Here is a 15,663-nt window from a genome sequence, read left to right as displayed (position 1 = left end):
GCAAAGCGAATCGATAGTCGCCCGCGATCCCGGGCAGCTCCCTGGCCCCGCAGCAGCTCATGCCATGCAGCACGGTGTGCTGTCAGTGCTGCACCGCCTCGGCGGCGGTCCCTGCACAGCTTGGCCGGCTCCCGGAGCGCAGATAGCACTGGGGCTCCCGACCCCGGCCGTGGGAGCCGCAGGGCGCTTCGGGGTGTCTGAATCGGGCCCTTCTCAGCCCTGCACATCGTGCGAGGAATGGTTTGTGGTACCCAAAGCCACCAAGCACCCAAGATTGGGGTGAAAGCACCTTGTGCGGGGACCTCAGCGTGGCTGTGGGGAGCCCAGTGGAACTGGGATCTGGTCCAGCTGCGTTGCAGTGATGCCCCGGGGCCCTGAAGACTTGCTCATGGGGCCAGAGCAGCTCTGATCTTCTTCCCTCCACCCCTGCTGCACCTGATACCCGTGCGAACCAGGGCGCTTTCCTGGCCAGGCTGCTTTTGCAGGCAGTGGGAGACCTGGCAGAGCTGGCAGCATGAGTCGCCTCGTAGCCATCAGGGGATGGAGACACTCATCCCACGTGCTGGGGGAAGCATCTCGCTTCCCAGCACTGCTCGTTGCAGGCTGCTGGTGGGGGCTTCATACCACCGCAGTGGATGTGGATAGCAGTTGGGTAGCCAAATACGGGGAAGCCACACCGGCAAGGAGCAGTCCTGCTCGCCACAAAAGCACGCGGGGTACCGCGGCGGTCCTCGCTGGTGCCCCGCTGAGCCTGGGCTCCGGCAGCCAAGAACCGTGGCTCCAGGCGCTGCAGCCAGGGCTGGCCATGCTGCTGCTCCCCAGCATCACCACTGGGGTGGCTCACCCTTCACCAGGCTGTTTTGGGGACTCCTTCATGAATCTGAGCGGGGTTGTGAGTTTCAGGGCTGTGACTAGCTAATGTCCTCCACAAAGATTTTAAGAAGGGAGCATGGAAGGTAGCCGCCTGGCTTGCAGAGGTGCAGGGCATCCTTTCTCCTGCCTGGGAATGGGGCAGAGGGGGCTGCTCCCCGGTTCCCAGCCAGAGCCATCCCGGGGCAGGACCCGGCACCAGCGCTCCGGTGCCCAGGGACTGCCGTGCCATCCCCTCCTGTTCAGCATACCTCCCTGCTCCGGGCTCACCACAGCTCCTACCCTGGGCAGCCATGCATTTCAGCCATTATTAATTAAAAAGCAATCTATCCTTTCTTTTCCTCTCCCCAAGACGCCAAGAACTGCTAAAATATTCTCAGGAATAATAGGGAGGGGAATTAAATAGTTACTGTGAAATTCGAGCTGTGCCTTTTGGAGATTTATCGCTGCTCCTAGAGCCTGCGATTCCCTGTTGAGTACGGCATCTCCAGCCCCGCGCTCGGTGGCAATACCGTGCCTGCCTGGGAGACTGGGCATGCCGCCTAAGGTCTACAGGCAGCTGCGGCAGGTTCAGCCTGCATGCAGATATGGTACACCAGGTGATGGGGGATCTCTTTTCTGCGAGCCGTCCGAGGGGCTGAACTCCTCATCTCTGACCTGCGTGGTTCTCTGCAGCGCTCGGCGTCGGCTCTGGGACGCAGCCCGGGGCCCTGATGGGGTCATACCGCGTGTTAGGATGAGAAGATCGATACCGCTGGTGGAGAGTGGCTCCTGGAGCAAGCGTGGTGCTGGGAGCAGGGGCGGGCAGCAGCAAGGAGGATTTTGCCCCCAGCTCTGAGCGCTGTGCCCAGGAGGGTGACCACGGGGGGAGCAGCCCCAGCCCCTGCCCGTGGGAGGGGGCTGCTGGATGCACGGCCATCCTTCTCCCACATCACCCGGTTCCTCGGTTCCTCCTGCAGATCGCAGCTGTGTGCGAGGTGGGGAGCATCTGCCCCAGCGCAGGGGGGCCGAACACCCTGCAGACCCTTCTTGGAGGGGATGAAATGGGAGGAACTGCCTGGTGCTCTCTGTTAGTCATTGCAAAAAATCCCGCAAACCCAGTTGCCATCCCAGTTAGGGGGGCAGCTTGGGCCTGGCACAGGGAGGTGGGCTGCCACCCTCCCTTGGGGGTCCCGCTTGCACCCAGTTTGGGGGTCTGTGGAGCGCAGGGCTCTGCTGGAAGGGGCTACCGTGATGTCTGCAGACAGGCAAACGTGCTAGCACCAGGCATCCTGGCTGCATTTGCAGTTCAAGGAGATCTTGTTGCCATGACAAGCTGTACAAGTATTATCTGGGAAAAAAAAAAAAAAAAAGACCACGGCAGCGCTTGTTGGAAATGGGAGAAAAGCAGCCGGTGCGGAGGGCACATACATACCATTCAGGCCATGCACTAACGTGGCTGCAAGCACGTGTGTTCAACCACACGTTAAACTCCTTTTAACACGCGTTATCCTCCAGTGTTGCACACCCAAGACCTCCTGCCTTGCTCCAGCCCCCTCCGCAAGCTCCGTGCCCCCCTGAGCTCCCTCGTGCCCTCCCAGCCCCTCACCCTGCTCCAGTCCCCGCACAGCCGTCCCGGCAGAGCCCCTGCGGGAAAGGGAAGGAGTTAGTGAAACTCTCGAGAGATGCCGGCCCCATGCCGCAGCACTTGCCAGGCAGGGGAGGCTCATGCCCACCAAGCCCTCTGCTGCTTCATTTATTTAGTAGCAGGGGCTGGTGAGTGCCGATTAAACTTTAAAGGGTTGTTCTGCGTTGGGAAGTGAATGCTGTTAAAATCCCCGGTGCCTCTGAGCGGGCGCTGCTACCAGGGCGAGAGTATTGGTAGCGGGGGGTGCAGCCCCGCTCCAGGTACCCACCCCATGGCACAGATCAGCGTGGGGCTGCGGATGCTGTTGGGGCTGGGGATGCTGTTGGGGCTGCGGATGCTTTTGGGGATGGGGATGCTTTTGGGGATGGGGATGCTCTTGGGGCTGGGGATGCTGTTGGGGCTGGGGATGCTGTTGGAGATGGGGATGCTCTTGGGGCTGGGGATGCTGTTGGAGATGGGGATGCTGTTGGAGATGGGGATGCTTTTGGGGCTGGGGATGCTGTTGGGGCTGGGGATGCTGTTGGGGATGGGGATGCTGTTGGGGCTGGGGATGCTTTTGGGGATGGGGATGCTTTTGGGGCTGGGGATGCTGTTGGGGCTGGGGATGCTGTTGGGGCTGGGGATGCTGTTGGGGATGGGGATGCTCTTGGGGCTGGGGATGCTGTTGGGGCTGGGGATGCTGTTGGGGATGGGGATGCTGTTGGGGCTGGGGATGCTGTTGGAGATGGGGATGCTGTTGGGGCTGGGGATGCTGTTGGAGATGGGGATGCTGTTGGAGATGGGGATGCTTTTGGGGCTGGGGATGCTGTTGGGGCTGGGGATGCTGTTGGGGATGGGGATGCTTTTGGGGCTGGGGATGCTGTTGGGGCTGGGGATGCTGTTGGGGCTGGGGATGCTGTTGGAGATGGGGATGCTTTTGGGGCTGGGGATGCTGTTGGGGCTGGGGATGCTGTTGGGGATGGGGATGCTGTTGGGGCTGGGGATGCTGTTGGAGATGGGGATGCTTTTGGGGCTGGGGATGCTGTTGGGGCTGGGGATGCTGTTGGAGATGGGGATGCTATTGGGGCTGGGGATGCTGCTTAGCCTGCAGCATCCTCGTCCTCCTCCTTTGCTTGGCGAGTGGTGAAAGGACCTGTTTCCCTGGACAATGACTTGCAGCAGTGGTGCTCTGGGTGTGACCCTTGCTGCAGCCCTGCGAGTGAGGATGCCACCCACAGGGTTGTTCCTGGTGGTGCTCCCTGGCTGCTGCCGGGCTGGGTGGTTGGAGGTTGTTGGCACAGCGTGCTCCCTGGCTCACCAGCTCCCGGCAGCCCAGGGAGCAGCAGTCGGTCTGGGGAAGCTCGGGAGCACTACACAAGGCTTTCTGTTGTCATGCTGCCCTGCACCGAGGTCTTCAAATTTCCCCGCAGCTGCAAGAACTAGAAGAGCAACTTTTTCCTCTTTTTCTTGAGAATCTGGGAAAAAACATAAATCACAGTTGCAGCAGTCAGTGCTTTTAGCAAACAGGGGACGTCATGCGGCCCCTCACCCAGCGCACCCCATGGCCGTGCTGGCAGTGGGGCTGGTTGGTGGCAGGGGGGCTTCTCCAGGGGGTCGTGGGTTTCTGCAGGGGAGGAGGTGAAACCTGCTGCAGCCTCAGCCGGCGGCGGGGTCTTTGGGTTTCCCTGGCATGTTACAGCCCTGCCTGGGCTGCCGGCTCTGGGGAAGTAAACATCCTGCAGGCAGGCACAGGCAGCTGCCGGCAGCCGGGTCAGCGCAGGGAGACAATCGCCGGCTTCCTCAGCACTCGCGTTTGGAGAATAATTTCCATGAATGCAGCCAGAAACGAACTCTGCTGCGCGGGCAGGGCCCTCGCTATTCACTGCTCTGTCTTTTTTCCCTTTTTCGTTCTATCTTCTTTCTTTCTCTCCTTCCCTCTTTGCCCGTCTCCTTTGTTTCCTCCAACTGTGTTTTTGACCTCCCTCCTCTCTCTTTTTGGAGCGGTAGCAGCGTGTGTCCCCCCACAGACCCACTCCCACCCCAGCACATGGTCCTGCCACGCTCTTACTGTCAGCACGAGGCTTTGGCACCCATTTGGGCACCTTCCCGTGCCACTGACCAGCCACAGTGGCTGCCACCACCCGAGTCTGTGTCACAGAGACAGTTTGCTGCCTCCTCCCAGCTCCAGCTTGATGTGAGCCCTGGAGACACCCCCCCCCCCCAGCACTAGGGAACCCCCCGAGCATGGGCACAGTGTGGTGCTGGGAGCTCGGCGAAGCACGGCGCTGCCGGTGCTCTGGGCTGTGCCCCCATCCTTGCCGCCCGCCAAGGCGGAGCGCGAGCCGGCGAGCATCCCGAGGTTCAAATCCGCAGCGAGCCCCGGGGTCGGGGGCTGGAGCGGGGCCAGGACGTGCATTTGAGCTCATGAGGAGCCACTTGCCGTGGTTTGTCCCGGCTGCCAGCCCTCCCCAGGGAGGCAGCGGGCGGTGGCACACAGTGGACAGGGAGCAGTGCTGCGAGGTCGGGGCACAGGGTTGGCACCTCTGCCCGCATCCTTGACCTACCCCTGCAAAGGACTCATGCAGAGCTTAACCAGGAATGATGGAGCTGCCGTTATCCTCTGTGATATCCAGCCACACTCATTCAGGTCCTCTCCACACTACCCGGCTAGAGAGGACGCCCCCCCCACCATGCCATGCTGGTGCTGGTCCAGCATCGCCATCACAGCCCCATCCTGCTGCCAGCAGCCCACGTGCCCTCGCCCATGCTGGCATCGGCCACTCGGGCTCTGCTGGCTGCCATCCTCATGGCACCCACGGCTTGTTCATGTCCTGTGTCACACTGAGGGAGGTGACGCAGTGCAGGAGTGATGGTGGTGGGGGGCAAGGGGACAGCGTGAGGCAGGTGGAAGCAATAATTGGTCGTGATCTAATTAGGGAAGCCTAGGGCTAGATTAGGAGCCGTGGGACAGTGGAGGGTGTTTAGCTGTAAGCCACAGATGGCTCTGCCTGCGAGCTGGGAGAGGGGAGGCTGGCGTGGACTCGTAATCCTGCCTGCACGACGCTCCGTGCTGACTAACAGGGCTGTTTTCTCATGGCTTGGAGATACCTCGGTGCCTGTTCCGTGTAAGGCGGGAGGTCCCTGTCGCTCCCTGCTGGTCCCCGTCCCAGCCCACTCCTGCGCCACACACATGGGGACAGCAGTGAGCGCAATGCAAACATTGGGAGAAGTCGCCAGAGCCACTCCAGGCTCAAACCATCCCACAGCAGTTGTGCCGTGCCTGCCCACAGCCCATTCCTGTCTCTGGAGCGCCTGGCCTGCCCCAGCCTACAAACCTAGATATTAAGTAAGGAATTATGTGACTCTTCTGGATTTTACTTGGGGGAAAGATCAGAAGATAATATATTTTAGCCAAAGGGAAATATATAATTTTCTCCTTGATCAAAATGACTTTTATCTGCGGAAGCTCGATGGAAAGCGGTGGCCAGCTGCCTGAGCGCCGAGATGGCCGTGCAGGTGTCACAGCAGGCGTCAGATTTCTCACCGGAGCTGGGCACCCCAACTGCTGGCCCTTTCCTCTATTTCAGGGGTAATTCGGCTGATCTTTCAGCTGGGCCACCAGTGCTGGCATAGCAGGGTACCCCTTACCCGGCCATCTGCAGCCGACAGGCCCAGTGCTTTTCCCCACCGACACCTTCTCGCAGGGAGCTGGAGCGGGACGGCTGCTGGAGCAAGCTCCTTCCCGCGCGCTGGGGTCAGAGGCAGCCCCGCAGGATGGCCGGCTGTGGGAGTGCCCATACCCGCGGCACCGGCATCATTTGGCTCCGAGCCCATCTTTCCCTTCCTCCCCAAAGCATTTTTACAGCCACAGCTGAGCTCTTTGGCCACTGTGGGATGGCAGGCAGGAGCCCTCAGCCATGCCGCTGATGAGAAACCCATATCCCATGGCCGCTGGAGCTCCCACCCTTCCTCCCCGGCTGCCCTTGGGACACAGCGCGGCTCCCGCCTGGAGGGGAAGTCCTCCCCCTCACCTCCCACAGGGCTCGGAGCTGGCCGGGTTGCCCCGCATCCCTGCCAAGGCAAAAGGATTCGGGGTGCAGGATCCTGGAGTGCCACCTCTCCCTGCCTGCATCCCAGCCAGGATTTCTTTTGCATCCTCTTTCTCTCCGCCCCCAGCCCCGGTACATCATGTCCCATCAACCCAGCCTCTCCCTCAGCCTCCAGCGCTTCCAGCAAAATTCCTTTCTGGCCAGTCATTGCCACCCCTCGGCCTCGACACCTCTGGGCCGGCAGGCTGGCGGGGCTGGGCTTCCTCTTCCTGAGACACCCTGGCCCCTGCCGGGCTCCCGGCCCCTTCCTCGCCGTCGCCCCCGTGCCATGGCATCGGCTCTTCCCCGGGGAGAGGAGGGCACGGGGTCTGCCGGCCAAGCTCCCCTCGGGGTTCGGGTGCCCAACTCCCCTTGCCCTCCCTGGGGGAGCTGTATCCCACGCGCCCCCGGTGTCATGCTGGTCCCACCGCCCCCAGTGGGTTTTTGCGAGAGGATGATTTACAGCCCCAGTCAGCGCAGGGAGCACGCAGAGGATGACTGCGGTGAATCGCGCTCCGTGAGGCAGCGGAGAGGAGTGGGAGCCAGCAGCTGCTGGAGGGGGGGCTCACCCTCGTGGAGGTGTGAGGACCCCTCAACACACCACTGCAGGTCCCACAGTGTGCTCAGGTCTCACCCAGGCACACCTAGCATCCCCTGGAGCCACCCCACGGTGACACCCACAGCACCCAGCAGGGACATCTCCCCGACATGTGGCCAGTAGCCACTTACTCATCCTTCACTGCACGTGCCAGCCCCCAGCCCCAGCAGCACACCCACCCACCCAAGCGTCCCACGGTGGCACGGCCTCTCATTATTAATTAAAGGGTGAACGCTTTGCTTTTCCACAGTCCCCTTCACCTGTGGCTCTCTGAGCATTGTGCAAATATTAATTACTGGTAATTAAATCAGGCCTCCCCATCCCCCTGTGGAGATGCTGTCTCATAAACATACTGATAGGAAACCCGGCATCAGGGCGACTGCTCCGAGCTGGGTGGGAGCTTCCAATTACCTGTTGCTAATGATGCAAAACCCACCTGCAGCAGTTTCTGTCTAATTGACCTCCCTGGAGGGCTGACGGGCTGGGAGAGGGAGATAGGTGGGAAACCAACAGAACCTGGTCTGGTCCCGGTAAGGGGTGATGGATGGATCTTTATAAATGCCCCCGGGTGTTCTATTCCTTGCAGCTTGTGCTGCTGGAAACTTTGTCCTGAGTTGCTGCTGGGGTATGTGGGGCTGTCTGGGTGAGGGTCCCAAGCACCTGGTGGAGCTTGCTTTGTGCCACCTTTCAGCCCTGAGCCCGCCCTGGGGAGCTGTGCCCTGTTATCTGCGCTGGTGTTGAGCTGCCGTCCTTCCAAGGTAGGTGGGGATCGTCTCCTGTCAGCCCTGTCCCCTCCTGGAGGGCTCAAAGCATTTCAGAGGCAGTGTAAGGGTTCGGCGCTCCCCTGTCCTGCTGCTCCTCGGCGGAGGGCTGGGACACTGTGCAGGAAGAGGACAGGAAGGCAAACAAGGTTGTTGACCCTCCTGAAGCGGAAGGTGGGTGCTCTGGGAAGGAAGGAGGGGGATTGCCCATGGATGCACAGCAGGAACCCGCAGATTGCTCGCTGTAGCATGGCTTGGAGGATCCCTCTGCCCTCCCAGGGGACAAAGCTCCTCTACACAGCGTTGGGTGTTGTTTGGGGGCACCATCTCTTGCCCCAGCAGGCTGTGAGCTCCCTTCCTTGTGTATGGCTGCTGCTGTCCATCCCTAGGGCTGCGCAGGGCACCGATCCCTGACCGGAGGTGCCACCTTAATCCAGATCAGTGGGAAATCCGTTGGATGCCCACGCGGCAGCTCGCTGCCTGGCTGTGGCCACAGCGGCTCCTCTGGCTCCGCGGATCAAGCACCAGCTGGGACATGGGGACAGCTCTGGAGGAATCCGGCCCCGGGCAGCCTTTTGTGCCGCATTGTGGAGCGCAAATGCGTTAATTGCTGAGCGAAGCCAGCTTAATTTCCCGCTCTCCAAGCAAAAGCAGGAGCAAACTGGGGTGAGATTAAGGCATTCCTTGGGCAGCTCCCACCCCCTCACCCCGACTGCTGCATCTTGGCCTGTGAGGCCACTAATGCTACTTACATTATTACTGGATTATTTGGGTGTAATGAGCTTTGCCCCGCTCAGCTGTCCCTCTGCTCAGGGGTGTTGCGATGTGTAATACTTCCTGCGCGAGGCCACGAGGCGGGCAGCTGCCTGCTCAAAAACAAGCAGAGCCCCAGCAAAACAATGCGTTAATGTTCCCAGAGCAAAATTCCAGCATGGGCCGGAGGTTAATCACAAATCGGGGAGCTTTCGGCTTAGGGCTGAACAAAGCCGGCGGGCGGGAAGGCGGTGGTGCCCTAAGCCGGGTCCTGACCCATCTCCATGGGTACAAATAGGAGCGACTGCATCAGTTTCATCTCTGCCAGTGGTGTAACGCAGCTGTAAGCGTTTCTTCCATCCCCGATTCCTTTTCCTCTGCCTTCCCTCCCATCAGACCTGCCAGCGCAGGAGTTTGGCGATCTGTTGCTATGGACACCAAGAAGTTTCCCCTAGAGACCAGAAGCCCGGAATAAGTGATGCCTGCATTTTCTGACATTGATTATTTTTTTTCCTTTGCTTTTTTATTATTAGTGTTTGTTTAAGTGTTGATTAATTTCCAGCCTTTCACCCCACCTCCCTCCTGGTTGTTTGTTGTGGGGTTGGTTTTTTTTTTTTTTCTCTCCAAGCTTCGTGGATTGCTGTGGCTGTGTCCCAGGGCTTGGCTTCTGCTTCGTTCTCGGCGAGGGTGCGAGCAAGGGGTGCGTGGGAGGAAGTTTCAGCGTTGTAACTCTTGCTCTGCTGGAGACCCCTGCAGAAGAGATCCCCTATTTAATCCCGCCTTGGGAGATCCTGTTGGGGTCAGGCCTGGCTCCTCCCAGGCTGCTGCAGAATTCATGGGCGCCCACCAGCAGCAGAAGGTCCTGGACACCTCTTCCCAGGGCCTGTGCTACCCTGCAAAAGCACGGCTGGGGGTACCCTGCTCCCTTTGCAGGCCTCCATCATATTTGGGACCTCAAAGTGACTTAGATCTAGACTAGTTAGTGTCTCTGCTGGTCTGAGCTGCAGGCTTGACTCTTATAGCTCCACTGTTGGCACTGCAGTACCCTTTAGTACCTCAAGGACCTCTGTTGGCCTCTGAGAGCTCTTGGCCTGCAAGAGCACGATCGGGAGGGAAGTCCCAGCAACTCTTGGAAGTTCACATCAAGGCTGGAGCCTGAGCTTTGCTGGGGAGCACTCACAGGAGAGCACCTCGGCTTTCCTTGCAGCCCTCGGGTCAGGCTTGGCAAGGCAGCTGGTCCCCAGCAGCGCCAGTCCCCAGCGGCACCAGAGCCCCAGGGGATGGAGCAACGGTCCAGGAGGGTCAGCCCGTTTTCCCAGTGGTGAGCGGTGCTGCACGTCCGTAGAGCGTGTGTCTCTGGGCACTTGGCGTATGGGGTGGGATTTTACTGTGAGACAGTCTCGATGTCATTTTGACTTCTCTGTCTTTGCTTTTTGAATCCAATAATGGGCTGTTTCTGTTCCCCGCCACATGATCTGCCCCACGGTGAATGAGGAGCCTCTCTGATGAGTGATCTCCTCTGTCCTGTGCCCCTTCCTCCCTGCTCCGGAGGGAGTTCACGTGCCAGGTTTCAATCAGGTGCTTCTCTTGTTCCTGGGAATGCAGTTCAGCACTGGGTCGGGAAGTCTCTGTGCCATTGAAATCCTGCCTTTTGCTGCTCGACTTGCCCAAATTTGCAACTCCCTCTCTGAAATCTTACAGCAAACAAGTCCCCTGTCACTTGGCCGCTTCCTGCAGCGGTTAGCGTGGTGTCAGCAGCCCGTGCGCTGGCAGGTGGGGCAGGGAAAGCAGGAGCTGCTCTTCAAAAGTGTTTTCTGTGTGTGTTTGGGGATTGTGCTGAGACAGCAGAAAGACCCCTTGCTCCGTACGGCTCCCCCCCTGGAGCGTGGGGGGAGGCTGCAGCCCTTCGTGGTGGTCTGCAGAGCTGCTGGAGGGGCATGAGGAGTGGAGATAAGTCCCAGGACCATCTGCAGCAGGAGAAGGTCAGCTTTTGCCCATAGCTCCGGGGGAGCCGTGTTGCCCTCCCCTGTGGTCCCCGGCTCAGCGCAGAGCCTGCACGCGCCGCGGTGCCGCTCCGGAAGGAGCAGCGGGGTTGGGATGCTGCTCCTCGCCGAGGAGGTGAGAGTCCCGCCAGTGCCAAATGCTCAATTGCTGTGATGTTTGAAAGCTCCTTGAAAAATGACTTCTTCATCCAGTTCCTAACCAAACAAGTGGAAGCTCCAAAAAACAACAGTTCCTTCCCATGCTGCTGCCAAATCGGCCCTCGCTGGCGTGTTTCTGAGCCGCTCAGCAGCAAGGCAGGACTGCCCAAGGGCTGAGCGGAGCAGAGCCAGTGGGTAGCTGGTCCCTTCCTTGTCTTTCTGCACCTGCTTAGGAGATAGGAGAGCAGCTGGGGAACTCCGCATGGCTTTGGGGCGATGGCGCAGGTGACCTGATTGTCCGTGCGGACACAGGGAGCGGTGCCCGGGCACTTGCACTGCACTTAGGACTGCAGACCTGTGAGCCAAACACGGGTAGCGGTTCTTTTGTGGGGACAGGGAAGTCCCAAATCCAGACGGGGATGTGCACCCAGCTCGGAGTCACTGGCCACCAGCGTGATCTTGGTTGTCTTTGCCCGTAACAATGGTCTGATGTCCGGCTGCTGTGTCGCAATCACTGGAGGGCTCTTCTGCAGCTGCCCAGCTGGGGTCAGTGATGCCCAGCTGTGTCCTGAATGCTAACAGACCCTTCCCTTCTCTTGCTTTTCCCTCCCTCCTTTCTGCCAGCAGTTCCGTATCAGCAAAACCCCTACACCCCTGGGAGCAGCTCCACCGTCATCCAGTGCTACCGCTGCGGGGACACCTGCAAGGGAGAGGTGGTGCGCGTCCAGAGCAATCACTTCCACATCCGCTGCTTCACCTGCCAAGGTAGGACGGTGCCAACCAGAGAGCTGGTGGCCAGGTTGCCCCACGGTCCCAGGTGCAGTCCAGACAACAAAAGGCTGGGGACAGACCTGCCTGGCCCACCGAGATGTGGTCACACACCCAGGGGTGGCAGCTTGCTGCAGGGGTGGATGTGGTGCGGTGCAGGTGGGGAGGTGACAGTACGGCGCTGGCACGGTGCAGGCAATGCCCCTGTGTGATGGCAGAGCCATCGGGCTGTGGACAGGGGTGGCCAAGACCTGGGCACTGTCACTACCCTCGAGCTGCTTGAATACCACCAACCTGCACTGCACCAGTGCCAAACATACCCATGGCCCATCTGTGATCTGGGGGGGGCACTGCATCCTTCATCCGCCTGCCTGCCCCCAAGTCAGGAGGAGGAAGAGGTGTCACCAGCCTGGCTGAGGGACAGTGGGGTGGGGAGATGCCCAGAGTGGCTTCTGGTGGGGCTGGGTGACGTATCACTGTCACCCACGCATGGGATGTGACCGAGGTGCCATGGGATGCTGTGTGCTGCAGCTGGGGCTCGGTGGCCCCCGGGGTCTGGCAGAAATAGAGAGAGGTTGCTCAAATCCTCCCTGAGCACAAGGGGAGAGCTGTGGAGCTGTAAAAGCTAACGGCCCAGAGCTGATGCTGAAGGGCTCCTCAGCATGTTCATTAAAGCAGCTGCTCTCAACCAGGCCAGTGGCTGGTTCTGTAGGTTGTAAAGCATCCCATTACCAGGGCTTTTTACAGGCTTCTGGTCTTCTAAGCTCCCAGCACCTTGTGCTAAACAGGACATAAATCCCTGTCTCTTTTGCCATGCTTTGCTGCTCCTCCCTCGGGGACAGAGGGTTTGGTGGAGGGGACAATCACCAGCCCTGCTGCAGCCCCAACCCTGTGGTGTGGGCAGCCCCAGATCTCTGGGAGGGGGTGTGCGCCCCAGGTTGTCCTCGGGGCTGACCTACAGGTTTGGGACACTATGCCAAGCTCCTTCATGGCTTAGTGTGCAGGATCCAGCTGGAGCTGCACATCCAGACAAAGAGCTCAGACAGCCACTGGCTTCAAAGGGACCAGGAGTGGCAGGGAGAGCTTGGCAGTGCTCGCTGCCTGGTTTCCAAGTGAAAGGGAATAAATAATGAGAGGAAATCCTCCTGTCTCACCTTCCCTCTCAGCTCTTACCCCCTGCTACCTCAGGCTGGCTGCCACCGGCTCCCACGCCAGCCCTGCAGCTTGTCCCCAACGTGTCCCCAGGAGCCTGGCACGACGGGGGATGTGCTCCGGGTCCCACAGCAAAGGGGGCCCAGACCTGCCTTGGTTTTTTTCTTGCTTCTGCTTCTTGATACTGTCCCAGAACTGGTGGCCTTGTCCCTCCTCACTGGTGAGGAAAGGCTGTTAGGCTGTTTCGGAGAGCGGGGAGTGGTGGCCCTGTACCCACCGCTGGCTGCTCACAGCTCTGGGGAGAGCTTTGCCAGGGGATGCTCTGCGGGAGAGGAGCTGCATCTCTGCCCCGTGGGCCCAGCTGTGCCCGGGGAGGGTGGCCGCTGTGTGTGGGTGAGGTGTGCGAGGACAGGACAGAGGGGTGCTTGGGGGTGGAGGGTAAAGCAGAGATCAAGAGCGGGTGCTCAGTTGCTCTGTAGTTCCCCCTCTACCCTGTGACCTTGCAATACAGGTGGTGAGCATCGTGCAGTAGCCCCAGGATCTGGTCCCTGTGCCGCTCCCGAGGTGCGTTTCAGGGTCTGATGCTGTCGAGGTCTCTCTGTGGATGGAGAAGATGTAGGAGGGAAATGACGCTAAGGGCCAGGGCTTGCTATGTCATCTTGGATTACTCTGATGGGCTGTGCACCACCCACAGTTCCCACAGCAGGGAAGGAAGCGATGTTGGGCTGGACATCTATGGGAAAACAAGCAGTGAGAACACCAAACACAGGGTGTCCCAGGACCTGTTCCCATTACTGTATGGCTTCGTGTCCAGGCCGGGGAGTGGAGATGGCTCATTGTGGAGAAGGCCATGACCCAGGGCACGGAGAAAAACTCTCCCCAGTTGTCCCTAGGGCATGCCCAGCTCTTTGCAGTCTGGTTCTTGGCTTCCCAACACCACGTGAGTGTCAAATGAAGGGGCTGAGCCCCATCCAGGTGCCATGGGTCCAGAAGGGGATGCCACAGAACCTCCTGGGCTGTTTGTGCGTGGTGAGTGGGGGCTGCAGGGGTTCTCTTCCCAGCACTGGGGTTTCCTCTGGGAGCGCCCAGCCCTGGCTGCTCGGGCAGCCCCATCCTGCACCCCGCCACAGCCCAACACTGACATCTTGTGGTGTTGGGGGAAGGCCCCAGTGCATCTGGTGGGATGGGAAACCCTCTGAGATACCTGCAGAAAGTTGTGTCTTCAGGGATGCCCTGGGACCGCTGCTGGAGAGGTGGCAGAGGTGGACTGGGAGATCCCAGCCGGCCCCGGGGCTGGACCTGCCCGCTGCCCCTTTGATGCGTGCGTGTCCTCCCCCCGCAGTGTGCGGCTGTGACCTGGCCCAGTCGGGCTTCTTCTTTAAGAACCAGGAGTACATCTGCACCCACGACTACCAGCAGCTCTACGGGACCCGCTGTGACAGCTGTGGGGACTTCATCACCGGAGAGGTCATCTCTGCCCTGGGGAGGACCTACCACCCCAAGTGCTTTGTCTGCAGCACCTGCAGGTGAGCTGAAACCATCATCAAGCATGCATGATCCCCCCTGCAGAAGTCCTGTGCAGCCGTTGGCCGTGCACCAGAGAGGGCTGTCTGTTACCCCGCAGCCTCTCGTTCCCCGCTCAACACCTCAGCAGGCACCTCCTCTGCATTTCCTTAGTGGAAACCCTTGGGAGGCAATGAAATGGCTCCGACCCTTCCCTTTGCAGCCTGGAGACCTGCTTTAATGCCTGCCTCGGTCCTCCTACCCCAGCACACGTGCGCATTCTCTGCCTCCCCTGGTAGCCCTTGCCTGGAGCCCCTCTGCTCCCCAGCACCATGGGTCCTCCTGGCCCCTGGGGAAGGAGCTCAAGGGCAGCCCCAAGCACTGCGTGGAGGGGAGCAAGCAGCTCACACCTCTCCACCTCTCCTTGGCCACAGGAAGCCGTTCCCCATCGGAGACAAGGTCACATTCAGCGGGAAGGACTGCGTTTGCCAAAACTGTTCCCACTCTCTCATCAGCACCAAACCCATCAAGATCCACGGGCCCAGCCGTAAGTTGACTGCTGTTGTGTTAAGTGATGGCTGTGAAGCGGGGGACCATATGCTCCTGAATGGTGCTCAGAGAGGGGGTGATGGGATGGGTTTTGGGGCCAGCAAGCAGTGCTGCACGGAGCCATGGGCGTTTGCGGAGGTTTCGGAGTAGGAACAGGGTAGTCCTGCAGCTCCACCCAGGATTGCGGGTCACCGCTGGTTTCGGAAACTCCCTTGGCCTGTTTGTGACCTGGGTGGGTGCCGCCACCCTGGCGGGCGCTGTCTGAGCAACAGGGAAGTTTTGGAGCTGGGTTTGCTCTGAGAGGGTGCCCAAATGTTGCTTTGTGTCCAGCTGCACCAAGGTCTCTGTCTGAGTGCCAGCCTGGGGACTAGTTGCCCGGCTTTCCCGACGCTGGTGTTACTAGCTGCCTCTGCAAGCGCTGGAAAGGCTTCTTATGCTCACCCCCTTGTGCTGATGAACCTAAGCTAAAACTCAGGGAGAGCAATGGAGAAGCTCTTTTTGGGTGGGTTTGGCTTTAGTTTTGACCCCAGGTTGTTCCTTGTGATACCCTCTATTCCCTCTGTTCCCCTCTCATGGGGCTTTGTCCCCTCCCAGTCTTTCCTTGCTGGTGGCTTTCTGCCCTGGGTCACTGCGGAGCATCCCGTGGGTGCTGTGCTTGGGGGTTGGCAGAGCATCCTTCCGGCACGGAGCTGCCGCAGGCAGGGCTCGCTTCAGCCCACGTCTGGAGCAAGGGGACTGCAACATTAACATCCGTGCTCCACTCTCTCCTGTATACCCTGTGTTTGCTGCTGTCAAGTCCCGGGGGAGCTGTCTCAGCGCAGCGCATGGGCAGAAGGCAGGGAGAGCCAGGAGCTGTGCCATGCCGTGGTGCCCA

At 60.0% G+C, this 15,663-nt stretch overlaps 1 protein-coding gene across 1 annotated transcript in view; it reads left to right on the top strand.

Moving 5' to 3' along the window:
- Positions 1-15,663, top strand: part of ABLIM3 (actin binding LIM protein family member 3) — a 57,132-nt gene that overhangs the window by 21,602 nt on the left and 19,867 nt on the right. Inside the window, exons 2-4 of the mRNA XM_082490143.1 lie at positions 11,445-11,582; positions 14,080-14,263; positions 14,675-14,787. Coding sequence (XP_082346269.1) covers positions 11,445-11,582; positions 14,080-14,263; positions 14,675-14,787 — 435 coding nt within the window. The remainder of the gene's footprint in view (positions 1-11,444; positions 11,583-14,079; positions 14,264-14,674; positions 14,788-15,663) is intronic.

The sequence above is a fragment of the Vanellus vanellus genome (genome assembly GCF_965231255.1).
Source record: "Vanellus vanellus genome assembly, chromosome: 13".
Lineage (NCBI taxonomy): Eukaryota > Metazoa > Chordata > Aves > Charadriiformes > Charadriidae > Vanellus > Vanellus vanellus.
Note: the sequence above shows the minus strand (reverse complement) of the source record. Positions and strands in the feature narration are given on the sequence as shown.